Source organism: Lacerta agilis, chromosome 9 (assembly GCF_009819535.1).
Source record: "Lacerta agilis isolate rLacAgi1 chromosome 9, rLacAgi1.pri, whole genome shotgun sequence".
Taxonomy (NCBI): Eukaryota; Metazoa; Chordata; class Lepidosauria; order Squamata; family Lacertidae; genus Lacerta; species Lacerta agilis.
In genome coordinates, this window is record NC_046320.1 from 73735184 (window position 1) to 73749617 (window position 14434).

The 14434-nt window shown below is 48.8% G+C and overlaps 1 protein-coding gene across 2 annotated transcripts in view; it reads right to left on the reverse strand.

Moving 5' to 3' along the window:
• EXOC6B (exocyst complex component 6B) overlaps positions 1–13873 on the reverse strand; it is a 223965-nt gene extending 210092 nt beyond the window's left edge. For both annotated transcript variants that reach the window (XM_033161125.1, XM_033161126.1), the window contains exon 1: positions 13761–13873. In XM_033161125.1, the coding sequence (XP_033017016.1) occupies positions 13761–13858 (98 nt within the window). In that variant the 5' untranslated portion in view covers positions 13859–13873. The remainder of the gene's footprint in view (positions 1–13760) is intronic.
• Between the last annotated feature and the right edge of the window lie 561 nt (positions 13874–14434).

Consider the following 14434-nt stretch of genomic DNA (forward strand, 5'->3'; position numbering starts at 1 on the left):
CGTTCCACCTCTCATCTAGCAGCCAGCAATGCTACGGACATAACATTATGATAGCTCAGTAAATTTCAGGGCGATTCACTTAAAGTTCTTCAATTGCTTTTAGCTGCCAGCTCTCTTCTTGTTTAATTTTTTTTATTTTTATTGCAGCTGATGGTTTTCATATTGGCCACCTTGGACTACAAAAGGGGTCCGCCTAGTCCAGCATCCTGTTTCCTACAGTGGACAACAAGATGCCCCAAAGGGAAGCCCACAACACTAAGGAACATCTTTGTAATATCTTCACAGGCTTTCCAGGATATATTTTCACATTATTCCAGCAATTGTATTTAGTGGTGTCAATTGCCTTGTTGATTACTGCCGTTTTATGGCCTATTGTAAACCATCCTGGAAATTTTCTATGATGATGATTATCATCATCATCAACAACAACAACATCCCACCTTTTTCCCTAATAGGGACCCAACGCAGCTCACAGTTGAAGGTGGTAAGAAATATGCAAACCCGCTAGCTTGCCTTGGTCCTGGTAGTGGTGGGATCAGAAGCACGCCACCCAGAGGTGCACTGGGCTTCCCATCAACTCCTGGCAGCCCACCTTGGCACAAGCAGGAAAGGCCTTGGCCGCTCTTTGCCCTTCGCGGATGGGCCATGCCTGACAGCCCCAGCAGAGGGTGTGGCAACCCTCTTCCACTCCTACAGCTGGCGGCTGGGAATGCAGTGGAGCAAAATCAGAGAAAGGCACCTGACTGCCTGACGGAGCAATTTCCAGGATGAGATAGGAGATCTCAATAGATTTAAATGACCCCTGAGGCAGTAGAGAGAGTGCACCTCATAGAGAATCACTTCATGCCTTTAACGTAGATGCAATTGAGCACCAATGTGTTCACCTCAGGAAACCAAAGGCACCAGCAAGAAGGGCGTCGTTATGCTCTTACTCCATGTGAAACATTTAAATGTTTTTTTGAATTTCTATACATTTTTTTAAAAAAAACCACCACTGCCTCTGCAAATTCAAATGCCAACATTTGTTTATCATTTAATGCACTTATGTTCAGCTTATTTCTCCCAAGGGAGTTTGCAATTTTAAAACATCAAAGCGAACAATACTACAAAACACAGATCGGGAGGATTCTCTCAGGCTGACAGATCGTCCCTTCCGGAGCCAGTGGAAGAAGCTCTCTATCTAGCCTGAGCTTTTCACCCCTTCTTGTTTCCTTCCACGTAACGCCTGAAACATGCTTCCTGCAAAAAACTATTTGTTCTGCACAGCTATTTTTTTGTTTTGTTTTGCTGGGGGCCAGACAAGCTCTGAAATCGCGCCTGTGACTCTGCACCCTAAGGGCTCCCTTGTGCAAAGAATCGGTGCAAAACAGAGATGAGCACGCCCTCAGGGTTCCTTACATATTTAAAAGAAAGATATAGGAAGCAACCCAGTCAAAGCCAGCATTCCGCAATGGAGCAAGTGTTTCCATAATTACGCATTTCGGAACCTATTTATAGGAAAGAGAAACCTTGCCCAGTTTTTACAAAGTTGTTAAGCAACCCCACAACCAACCAGCGCTCGTTCTCTGCCATAGCTCAACCCAGAACCGGGTTTCAACACGAGGGTTTAAGCCCCAAACATACAGAGTGTTGTTTTTTTTAAATAAAAAGGCACATACTTTTGAGCCTTCACCTCCCACGTGAAACCGCCCCAACCAGGTCTTGAAGACCTAGAATTCCCCTCCCAAGATAGAAATCATCGTGTCATGACAAGTTTGACAATTCTTGTTTGGAAATTACCGTATTTTTCTGAATATAAGACTAGGTTTTTCCCCTAAAAAATAATGTCAAAAATTAGGGCGTGTCTTATACATGGGGGCATCTTATAGACGGAAAAATACGGTAACCACTGCAAGCCACAAAACTGAAGGATACCTAGTCTAGTCCTGTCTGCACACAAAGCAGGAGACTGTCAAGCTCAGGAAAGAAAAAGCCAAAAGTAGCACCGCCATTTAACTCTGCAGCTTCACGGTCAGTCTCCTGCGTGTCATTAGGCTACAGCCACCCAAAGCAACACATGGGTGTAAGTGGTAAGAGTTTTCCTGAACATGTATGGCAACTAGGGCGATTTTTAAAGAAAAATGTTGTAAATATCCCCCAAAAGCTCAACAACCTCACCACTCACCCCCGAAAAAGGAGCTGGTTTAACCATCAGAGGGGGCCACAAGCTCAGACGCATGCACTACTTTTAAATAAAGACAGAATTTTATTATTTTTATTTATTTTATTTTATTTTTGTTAAGGCAGGCCTCTTTGCCGCTTACAAGTAAACAAGGAATCAAGGCCTGCAAGGGGCATATCCAGTAGGGCGGGTGTTTGTGTGTCTGTAAGACAAATAATAAAGATTTTATTCTTTATATGCCACCCATTGACTGGGTTGCTCCAGCCATTCTGGGTGGCTTCCAGCAAAATATAAAAAAGGCAATAAAACATCAAACATTGAAAACTTTCCCATAGAGGGCTGTCTTCAGATGTCTTCTAAAAGTCATATACTGTAGTTACAGGTAGGTAGCCGTGTTGGTCTGCCATAGTCAAAACAAAATAATAACAATAATAAAATTCCTTCCAGTAGCACCTTAGAGACCAACTAAGTTTGTTCTTGGTATGAGCTTTTGTGTACATGCACACTTCTTCAGATACACTGAAACAGAAGTCACCAGACCCTTAAATATAGCGAGGGAGTGGGGAGGGGTATGACTCAGAAGGGTGGTGGGAATGGGTGACAGACTGATAGGTGTGGAAAACCTGTTGACGACTCTTAACGACTGCAATTGGTCTTACAGGAAAAAGCAAGGGGTGAGATGGCTAAAGATAGCTTTGTCATGTATAATGAGATAAGAATCCAATGTCTTTGTTCAGACCAGGTCTCTCCATGGTTTTAAGTTTGGTAATTAGTTGCAATTCAGCGACTTCTCTTTCCAGTCTATTTCTGAAACTCCTTTGTATTAAGACAGCTACTTTGAGATCTTGTATAGAATGTCCTTGGAGATTGAAGTGTTCTCCTACTGGTTTCTCTGTCTTGTGATTCCCGATATCAGATTTATGTCCATTTATCCTTTGGCGTAGGGTTTGGCCTGTTTGTCCAATATAGAGAGCTGAAGGGCACTGTTGGCATTTGATTGCATACACAACGTTAGTTGCAGTTACAGGTGGGTAGCCGTGTTGGTCTGCCATAGTCAAAACAAAATCGAAAATTCTTTCTAGTAGCACCTTAGAGACCAACTGAGTTTGTTCCTGGTATGAGCTTTCGTGTGCATGCACACTTCTTCAGATACCTAACAACGTTAGTTGTTTATCTCTTTGACATCTGATGGGAGTGCGTTCCACAGGGCGGGTGCCACCACCGAGAAGGCCCTCTGCCTGGTTCCCTGTAACCTCACTTCTCGCAGGGAAGGAACGGCCAAAAGGCCTTCAGAGCTGGACCTCAGTGTGCAGGCTGCATGGAGGAGGTGGAGACGCTCCCAATCAACCCTAATAAAAATGCTAAGCCATTAATGGAGAGTGAGGCCTTCAGACATGACGTTCCACTACCAGATGAGAGAACTCCATATCACCAAGTGAAGAAGCCAACCCAGCTGTCCTACCACAAGGGTGGTCCGACTCCAGTCGCACGGGGTCCCATGACGTGCTTGAAATCTACTGAGCAAGAATGCATTCTCAGGACCAATGTACCCGTTAGGAATAACCTGGAGGATCAAGGTGTGGGATGTGCTAACAAGACCCACGGCCAAGGCCTGCATGTTCCTGCCATTCCACAGGGAATGTTTTGCCCTCTATTCAAGCAGCGCCTGCATGATTTCATCAAGGAGACTCATTTCTCTGAGATTCCCTGTAGGAATCACTAACCTAATTAGAGCTTGCTCATTTCCACTTCCAAGTTGCATCTTGTTTTTGCTCCCAACTCCTCTGCTAAAGCTTAACGCATCAACCAAGGGAAACAGAAGGAGAGGCCTCTATAGAGGAGAGCCATGGCTGCCATTTATTTATATACCACTTAATAACAAGACTATGGTATTACCAGTAAGCAGTTTACAAAAATGAGAGAGAGAGAGAGAGAGAGAGAGAGAGAGAGAGAGAGAGAGAGACTGCACAAGTGACCTGATATGGGGAAGCAGGCGTTGCAGGGGGTTGGGCTAGATGACCCTTCGAGTTACTTCTCACTCTACAATTTGATGATGCTCTGAAACACTTCCATGAGCACATGCAGCTGGGCCACTCCATATCAAGGGATCCAACTTTTTTACTTAGTTTTGATAATTCAACACGTGTACAAAATATCAAGAAAACTGGATGACATGGGGTACAAAAGTTGGATCACTTGATATGGAATGACCCAGTTGCAGAAACCCTCCAGCAGCTGAACCCAGCTCTTTGCATTCAACTGTTAAAAAATGCTAACGCACAACACAACCTGAATTGCGCCTAGAGATGATGGCAGCCGGCCACACCTAGGAAGGCGAGGGACGTCCAACATGCAGAACCTGCCACCCAGCCACACAAGGAAGGTGAAAAGTCAAACGCTTAACCTTTTTCCAGACTGTGAAGTTTATATATATATATATATATATATATATATATATAAACTTCACAGAATTCATCATGCGAAAGGCTGGGCTGGATGAATCCCAAACCGGAATTAAGATTGCCGGAAGAAATATCAACAACCTCAGATATGCTAAGATCATGGCCACTGGTCCCATCACCTCCTGGCAAATAGAAGGGGAAGAAATGGAGGCAGTGAGAGATTTCACTTTCTTGGGTTCCATGATCACTGCAGATGGTGACGGCAGTCACGAAATTAGAAGACGCCTGCTTCTTGGGAGAAAAGCAATGACAAACCAGGACAGCATCTTAAAAAGCAGAGACATCACCTTGCTGACAAAGGTCCGTATAGTTCAAGCTATGGTTTTCCCAGTAGTAATGTACGGAAGTGAGAGCTGGACCATCAAGAAGGCTGATCGCCGAAGAATTGATGCTTTTGAATTATGGTGCTGGAGGAGACTCTTGAGAGTCCCATGGACTGCAAGAAGATCAAACCTATCCATTCTCAAGGAAATCGGCCCTGAGTGCTCACGAGAAGGAGAGATCCTGAAGTTGAGGCTCCAGTACTTTGGCCACCTCATGAGAAGAGAAGACTCCCTGGAAAAGACCCTGATGCTGGGAAAGATGGAGGGCACAAGGAGAAGGGGACAACAGAGGACGAGATGGTTGGACAGTGTTCTCGAAGCTACTAACATGAGTTTGGCCAAACTGTGGGAGGCAGTGAAGGATAGGCGTGCCTGGTGTGCTCTGGTCCATGGGGTCACGAAGAGTCGGACACGACTGAACGACTGAACAACAACAAATATATATATATATATATATATATATATATATATATATATATATATACACTGCTATTTACTTTTTTAAAAAAACCATACATAAACCCATTTTTAATAATTTTAAAATCAGAGATCAACTATTGCAGAAGGATGTTTTCTTAATTGCCGGCAGAAACTTGGCAGCCTAGAAAGGTTTTCAGCCGGCGCTTGAAGGTTAGGGCAGGAGGCGCCTGCTCCATCTCTCTTGGCAGAGCATCCCGCAGAACTGGGCTGGTGACACTCAGCCTTGGTTTCTTGTTGCTGCCAAATGATCCTTGCCTATTCAGGGGGTGGCCAGCGGGGCTGCTGCGGATGATCCCAGGGAGGGAGCTGTTGGGGTGGAAGGGTCCAGGTGGTCTCTGCGGTGCCGTGGAGCCACATTGTTCAGGACCTCTTAAATTCATACAACTCCCTTGACACAAGGCCCTTTTTAGTGCTTAGCTTCCAGGTCAGTTTATGGGGACAGAATGCTGTGCTAATTCCATTCCCCCATCTCCTGAGTAATATCCAAAGCAGAAAGAACCCCTTTGCCCCACACTGATGAACAAACCAGGCCCCCAAGAACTTCTGAGGCCTCTAATGAGCCTTACTGGTTTACAGGGGGAAGCCAAGGAAGGAGTGAGCCAGCCGGCTGGAGCATCAGCATTTTGCATCCCCCCTGGCAGGAGGGCTAATTCTCCTCCAGTTCCGTTGGGTCAGCGACCGGCGACTCCCCTGGCTGAAGAAGCCCTTGTCCAAAAACATTTGCACAAACATTTGCTCTCCTCCGGAGCGCACACAGAATGGCACTGTCTGGACGCCAAGGTAATTTGAGCTCCCTCGAGGACCAGCTCCTGCCTTCCGTTTAGTCATTGTCTGCTTGTGTGTCAGAGGCATTTATGAAGATGGCTCCTATTCCTCGAGCAAAGCCTGCTGCTAGAGGATTCACCCTTCCCACCCCAAGTGAGTCACTGCGAGCAAGCCTATGGGTTCTTCTGATGTCATCCTCCCGTTGGCTGCATTTCCCAACACGGCCCGTTTTCTGCAGCTTCAGCTCCAAGTCTCTCAGAAGCACTGCCATCGGCCACAGCAAGCCACAGTTTTTGGTATCCCCGCTGCACACTTCTTCCGTACGAAACAACATCCACACACAACGTCTTTGGGGTTTTAAGCCCTACGTCTTTGGGGCTTCCAGTGCTGCTCTCTGCGCCAAACAGACTAGATTAGGGGGCTTCAGAAATGACTTATTTAACTTATGAAATCTGCTTCATCAGTTTGCTTGATAGGTGGTTCGTAAGAATGTCTCAGCTCGACTCCTCATCGACCTGAAAGGTTAATCGCTGCCTTTCATTTGCAAAGAGTACATCCGAAGGCTTTCAACAAAATGTCAAGCAGCTGTGTTGCCGCTACCTACTACAGCACCTAAACAAAGGTGACAAAGGTTTCCTTTACTCACAAAGTAGGATCTTCAAATAGCACTTGGCGTTTCACAGAGCTTGGCTCATTCATCCTCACAAGAGTTTCCAGTCACTGGTATTCCCACTTTACAGACGCAGGCCAAGTAGTGACAGACACGCAAGTTAATAATAATAATAATAATAATAATAAATTTTATTCTTTATACCCCACCCATCTGGCTGGGTTTCCCCAGCCACTCTGGGAGGCCTCCTGTAGATATAAAAACACAATAAAATGTCAAACATTAAAAACTACCCAATACAGGGCTGCTTTCCGATGTCTGAAGGGAGGGCCCTCTGCCTGGTTCCCTGTAACCTCACTTCTCGCAGTGAGGGAACTAGCAGAAGACCCTCGGAGGCCATGAACAACTGTTCCCTGGACCCACTCACTCTCAGCCACAGAGCCTGGACAAGCATAGTCATTTGCCCTCCAGATATTTTGGACTACAACTCCCATCAGCCCCAGCCAGCATGGCCAATAGTCAAGGATGATGGGAGTTGTAGTCCAAAATGCCTGGAGGCCACACAGATTCAGGTGGCTGAACTAACGTTTATAAGAACTGAAGTAATTATGTACAGCTTTTGACAAATACAGAACGATTCTTAACTCCATGCAGTACAGGATAATATGCGAACTATCTGTATCCTCACAAGTCATTACAGCCCTGTATGGCAGACCAATCAGTAACTTCTCCCTGTCTTTCTAAATACAAAACTAAGACACTACTTTTCTCAAAGCCATACAGATAAATAGGAAAATGACACCAAGTACAAGCCCAACAGAACCACATACAGTACAACTGTAACTGAAATCCCACCCATGCTGACCCAGAGGTAAGAGCCACTTTGCTTAACCAGACTTACTCCTAGATAAGTGCGCACAGGATTTCAGTCTTCATTCATAATAAGCCTGCAATTTACTCTTGAAGGGAACAGGCAGATGTGAAATCCAACAGGGCAAGTTTTGATCAAGTCCTTCTGATTTTTCGAAGAGCCCAGCCAAAACAGGAGGCCTTCCCTCCTATCCCACCAAAGAGGTGAACAGTCACAATCCAGAATCAAACCGCCCCTGCAGCCCTGAGGCTCGAACTGTAATCGCCAAAGAAGAAGCCACGTCTGAAGATGCCTCCTGCCAAGTCAGACCCATCTAGCAGGGGCAGCTGTCCTCCAGAGGCCTTTGCCACTCCTTTCCCTGGATGCTAGCATCATCTCAGCCGTGGAGCGAAGGGTCCTTCCCAAACGCACTTGCAAAGGTGAGAAAACCTTTTTCGCAGATTTCCACACCCTGAAAAAGGACCATCTCCCCCACCCCACCCCCTGGAAGAAGCTGCCTCTTTGCTAAGAACAGCTGGTGAGCCCGTCTGCTAGAGTCGCCTTGCCCAAACCTGCCTGCAGGCCGATCCCTCCTAGGGAAGAGCCAGATGGCAGGCAGCGAACCTGACCTCCTGGTCTCCTCCGCTACCCTACAATTCTCCAGTTCCATCCAGAAAGGGAAGGGGGAGCTCTGGCGTTGTCTCTCAGGAGCAGTGCTTTGAGAGCAGGAGGAAGCAACTGGGAGACAGAAGCCAAGGAACACCCTGCACGGTGTTTTTGCTCCACACCATTGCTCGGTGGGGCCCAGTTTGAGTTGTGTAGATGATGTGAATACAGGAACAATCATGCAAAAAAAAAAATAATATGGTACAGGCAAAAAGTTTCAAATGCTCAAGCTTTAAGTGAGCAGGTGAGTCAATTTTGTCCCAACCCTACTGAACTCCCACCCACCCACAATAACTGGCAGAGACGAGTCTAATTGAGTTTTGCTGAAAGGGAACCCAGAAAGCTCCCCAAATCAGGTCACCCTCCTTGGGCACGAATGAAGGTCCCAAGCAGCGCAGCAGAAGCAATAGCATCGGCTGCCTCCCCAGCTGTGGTTTTGTTTGCATCTTGGAAGAGGGGAGAGGAGCTGGCAGCTGCACTCCCTAGGCAGAGAAGGGAAGCATCACAAGAAGCACGGGGGAAATGTCTGAGAGAACAAAGAACAGAAGCGTTGACTGATACCACCACACAGCAGCGTAACTGGACCCGTGAACTCTGGCCTCGAAATTAGCTCTGAGACTGCTTTTTTCTGCATCACAAAAAACGTCCCCAAGAGCAACCTCTCGATTCTAGAATCCACTCTGGAAAGATTTGCAAGGAGTGCCTGGCACTTGATCTCCCAGCGTTGTGTTTGCCCGTTATCAAAGAACAGCAGCACATTATATAAATACTTTGGAAGGAGTTGCAACAAGCAGACTTAAGTAGTGGGCACTTAAAAATAAAACAGTCCGACACAAGATAACGTCTCGGAAGTGAGATGGGAATGCGCACGCATGCCAGGGCCTGAAATATGACAGCCAAACTATACGGGTACGAACGCCTAAAGCACATGGGAGGTGGGAGGAGGCAACTGACCCCAGCTCAGTGTTGCAGCGCTCTTGACAGAACCCTGGGTCACTTCTCTGTCTCCTTTCTCCAGTTCAGTGACAAGAACTGGGATGGCTGCTTGGTGAAATCATTATTTACTTTTATTTATTTAGTGTACTTTTATACCATTCTTATGATCTCAGGGCAGATCACAAATCAATAAAAATACAAAAACAGAGCAGGTAAACATATACTGAACATCAGCCGAAGATCAATCCTAAAACACTTTATAGAGCCAACACAACTCCTTACAGCTAGAGAAACTAATGCTAGCAACCTGAAAAAGCCAAGACAAATAGGTTTTGGGCAGGTGCCAAAATGTCTGTGCCAGGTGCACTTCCCAGGGGAGGGCATTCCCTAACTGGGGTGCCACCAGAGAGAAGTCCCTCTCCTCCCGCATCACCTCCAGATGTTCCTCAAAAAGGACCTCCCAGTTCTAAGGGACCGGGCAGGATGATCCAGGGGCCACAGTTCCTTCAGATGCTTGGGAAGGGACTCCGATACTCGCAGAGGGGAAAGCGCAGTTACTGCCCAAAGCCAAAACCTGTCTTTCAGCAGCTCAAAGGACAAGTTGAAAAGGGGGCGAACAAGGTTATTCTCCAGGTCTGTGGGGTGGGGTGGGGGTTAATGCTTTGAGGGTGGTACCAAGGAATTAGAAACTGATTTTCTCCCTCAGCCATCTCCCTCTGGAAAGGAATATCCAGATGAAGACCAAGGCATTTAAGACCCGTTTGCATTTTTCTGCCAGAGTTTCTGCCTGCCCTCTACTGCCTCATGCCTTCATCCTCTCTCCTCCTCCTCCCTTGAAGCCCTGAAGGAAACCTCAGGCACACACACACACACCCCGCCTTGTTACGCTACAAACTAAGTCAGGAATCCAGCCCTGTATAGTTTAAGGAGACTCCCCTCTGGGAATACTGCTCACAATGCCCATGAAATGCTAATGTCTGTTGTCCAGTTTTTCCACAAAAACAATCTCCAGGAGGCATCAGCTGAATCTCCTGGCCTCCTCTCTGGGGGCCGCATGCTGCTGGAGTGTGGGGCCGATTTTGACACACATGAACACCAGGATGCGTACACTAGGACAGCCTCCCTCTCCTCAGCTGGTCTGTGTAGGTCAGCTGAGAAGGGAGACATTATTGCCCCCTCCACACTCATCAAATGAATTATTATTATTATTATTATTTTATGGTCCATCTGATGATCAGCAGTGGGGGCAATTTGCATCCCCATCAGGCACTAGACAGGGTAGAAGCATTTAAACCTCCCTGCCTATTCCAGCACCATGTCAATTTTAAATAAACATTGGTGGGGGCTGCCTGGTGCAAGAGCAGAACAATTTGCTAGCGAGAGGAGTTCTCATCAGGCCCCTGGCCATTAGCTACCTCTGCATTACACTGATATACACTGTGGGGTAAAATGTCACTTTCCCACCTGGGAGTCTCGCATTGCCAATGCCACTCAAGGGGGGCCCTTTCTGTTTCTTGGGCAAGAGAAACCAGGAAGGAGACATTCTTGTGTGGAAAAAGAGCTCAGGGGCAGAAGAACGACTCAGCTGTACAGAAGCACCTACTGTCGTCATAAAGCAGAAAGGCAGCCAAACAGCCAGAAACCAATAGGTTTAGACAGAAAGGATAATCAAGTTATGACTTTGTATTTACACACTTAAATGAGAATAATAGAATGTTTCACAGTCACTGTCTCAATAACCCTTTAAGATGCTTGGAGGTGAGGTAACCAGCAAATTAATGGCTGCCCAGAGCTTTGAGGAGGCGACTTACAAATTCAGATTGCGTTCTTCATCATACCATACCAGCTGCCTGTCACTAAACAGAAAAAGACACCATTCCAAATGAAAGGATGATTAAATCAAGAGAAAATTTGGGAACACAACACCAATCGATATACCATTATCAGATGCTATGACCAAGTAAAATGTGAAGTAATTACTGTAATTCCGTGACTGAGCATGACAAAAGATTAAAGTGTGGTTCTTGTCCGAGTCTTCCAAGGACAACAGAGATCCCTTGTTCCGGATAAGAGCATCTCCTTGGAATTGATTCACTAGGCAACTAGCGGAGTCCTCAAAGGAACGGAGGCAGCCTGGCACTTGCTCCCGAGTCCATCCACTGCTGTGACTACAGGATTAAGACAACCTGCGGGGGGGGGGGGGGGGAGAGAGACTTCCAGTAGTGGGATCCTCTTGACTACTGTGAGGAAAGCATCGATGGAGTGACCAGGGAGGACAGAGACTCACACCGGACATCTTCCTTTGTGGAGCCACAGAAAGTGAAGGAAGGCAGGTGAAAAGATTAAAGGGCACGGTAAAAGTGAGAGCATTCGGAACACACCCAGATTTTAACACCTTCCTCTTCCATACAGTCATCTCCAGGACTCTGCTGACATTTGAATCTACTGGCATTTACTTCCTCTTATAAATCGAGCCAGCCAGCAACAAAAACGCAGGCAGGCAGGCAGGCACACCCTCCAGCACAGAGGAAGAGAAGCCAACGGAAGAAAGCCAGCTTCAAAGCTAAACCTTTGCTACGTGATAAACTCCTTCGTGCAGCACAATTTACATACGGGTTTCTGCCGAAGGGCCTTCTGGAAAGAAACAGGACATCTGAGGCAGCCCAAAGACTCTCCACACAGGTAAGATCCACAGGACAAAGTACCAAGCACAAAATCAAAACAATTGCACAGAGGGTATTTCAGAGCTAAACCCATCTAAAACATGTCACTGACTAAGTCCAACAGGCTGAAGTCTTCTTTAAAAGCACAGGCACTTGAAAAGTTTTGAAAAATTAACACGCGGCACATGGGCTCTCAAAACCCTCATCAAGCAACGAAAAGCACAAACGGAAACCACTTTAGAGCCTTAAGAAGAGTGCAACTGGACCAGACAAAAGGCCAACAACCTGTTAGGCCACAGCAGCCGACCAAGCAGACATCTTTGGGAAGTCTACCAGTAAGACCCAAATGCCCTCTCCCGGTGTCCTGGAGGCAGAAAGTGACCATCCTGAGCAGCAGCTACTGACAACCTTATCCTCCTCTCTGAGTTTCTCTAGACCCTTTTAAGAACCATTCAAGTCAGCGCCATCCAACTGCCTCCTGTGGGAGCAAATTCCAGTTTTAAAATTCTCCCCATTCCAGAGTTTGCTGCAAGCAAAGGCACAAGCACAACGGCAGGGGGGAAGAAGCAGGTGCACAGCTCTTTTGCCCCATAGCTGTGGGGTAAAAGGAAATGGCAGTGTCTAGATATCCCATCTCAGACCATCGGTCCCAGGGTATGGGATGGAGCTAAGCAGATCCCGCTCCGATCAGGGCCTGGATGGAAAACTGCCTGGGAGCCCCACGTAAGCATTAGAACTGGGGTAGAAACGTAATAGACTCTGTAATATGGGAAAGGAAGGTTAACGTGGAGAAGTCGGGGCGGCACCAGGCAGAAAGGAACAGCGCTGCCTGGGCAGCCATCATGGTCAGAGGGCAAAGTGAGGGCACAGCCCTCTCCTCAGAGACCGTGCCACCTCCTCCCACTGGCCCTGAAACAGGCTGCAGGATTCCTTGGTTAGGGTCTTGGCTACTCTGTGGGGGCTAAGCCGTGGGGGCCCTCTAGGTGCTGATGGGCTCCAACTTCCCTCATCCCTGACTGGGGATGAAGGTAGTTGGGAGTCCAACAACACGCCTGATGAGGAACGGTTGAGGGAGTTGGGGATGTTTAGCCTGGGAAAGAAGAGACACGAGAGGTGACACAAGAGGCATCTTCAAGTACCTGCCAACAGGCTTGCTACACAGTTATGGGCGGGGCAAGGAAAGGCAACAGGATCACAGAACCATATGGCTGGAAGGGATCCCAAGGGTCATCTAGCCCACCCAGCCCGCTGCAATGCGGGGGTCAGGGGAGGAGTGGCTTGAAGGGTGCCTCCGAAGGGAACCCCAAAGCAAGGAGGGGCCGGCTCTTGCTCCCAGCTCCCCCTTGGGTCTTCCTGTCCCAGGCACCCAGACTGAGAAGAGGGTGAGGGCCGAAAGGGGGGCTTTGGGCCTGATCCAGCAGTCATGTTCTTTTCTGGAGGAGAACTGCCTCTGGTGTCAGAGGGGACCCAGGCAGCAGGGAATCGGGGGGGGGGGAGAGAGAGAGAGAGAAGCACCTACACGGCGACCCCGAAAGAGGGAGACCCCAGAAGCCCCTTCCTCCCCGACCCCTCCTGCTCCAAGCCCTGCCCGGGCGGGAAAGAGGGGTGACCCTGGGGGGGGGGATGACCCTCTGCCCACCCTCGGGAATTATGATGATGATGGGGGCGGGGGGGGCAAGAGGAGCCCTCGGAATCCCACCTCCCACCCCAACCCCGCGGGGGGAGAGTGTCCTGGGGGCGAGGAGGGGGGGAGACGAGGTCCAGAGAGGGGGAGGGGCTGGAGAGGTTGCCAAGGCGACCGAGCCCCTCCCCCCTCGGCAGGGGGGTAGGCGGGGGGCGGGCACCTGAGGGTGGGCCCGAGGCAGGCCGTGTCCGTGCTGTCCACCTCGCGCAGGATCCGCTCGTGCTCGGCCGCCGTCTCGGGGCTCTCCGGCTCCGCCATCCCGGCAGACGCCGCTCCCTCAGCCCAGCCCAGCCCAGCCGGACACAGGCAAGCAGGCAAGCAGGCAGGCAGCAGGCAGGCCGCCTAGGCCGCGCCCCCCTCCCAGCCGTAGCAATGGCAACGGCGCCGCAGGACACGCCCACCGGCCCTCCCCGACGCCGGCGCGAGGCCTGCCGGGAAGTGTAGTCCTGAAGGGAGGCGGAGCCGACAGAGCGATGCTGCGCGGGAAGTCGCCGGCCGCTCTAGGCCTAGGGGTCTCTGTGGCGGAGCATTAGCGCCGCCTGCTGGGAGGTCCAGAGGGGACTGACCAGGAGACGCCTCTCGGCGGCTCAGCTGGAGGCGCAGTGCGGACGACGCGGGGGGAAAAGCGGGTTTTATGGCGGCTGCTCAGTCCGGATAGAGAGGATAGGAGAGCTGGATGAGTGGCAGGCAGCCCAGGGCAGGAATGCCATAGCTGTCAACTTTTCCCTTTTTTAAAGGGAAATTCCCTTATTCCGAATAGGCTTCCTCGCAAGAAAAGGGAAAAGTTGACAGCTATGGCAGGAATGCCCTTCATTCATTTATTATGATTCATGA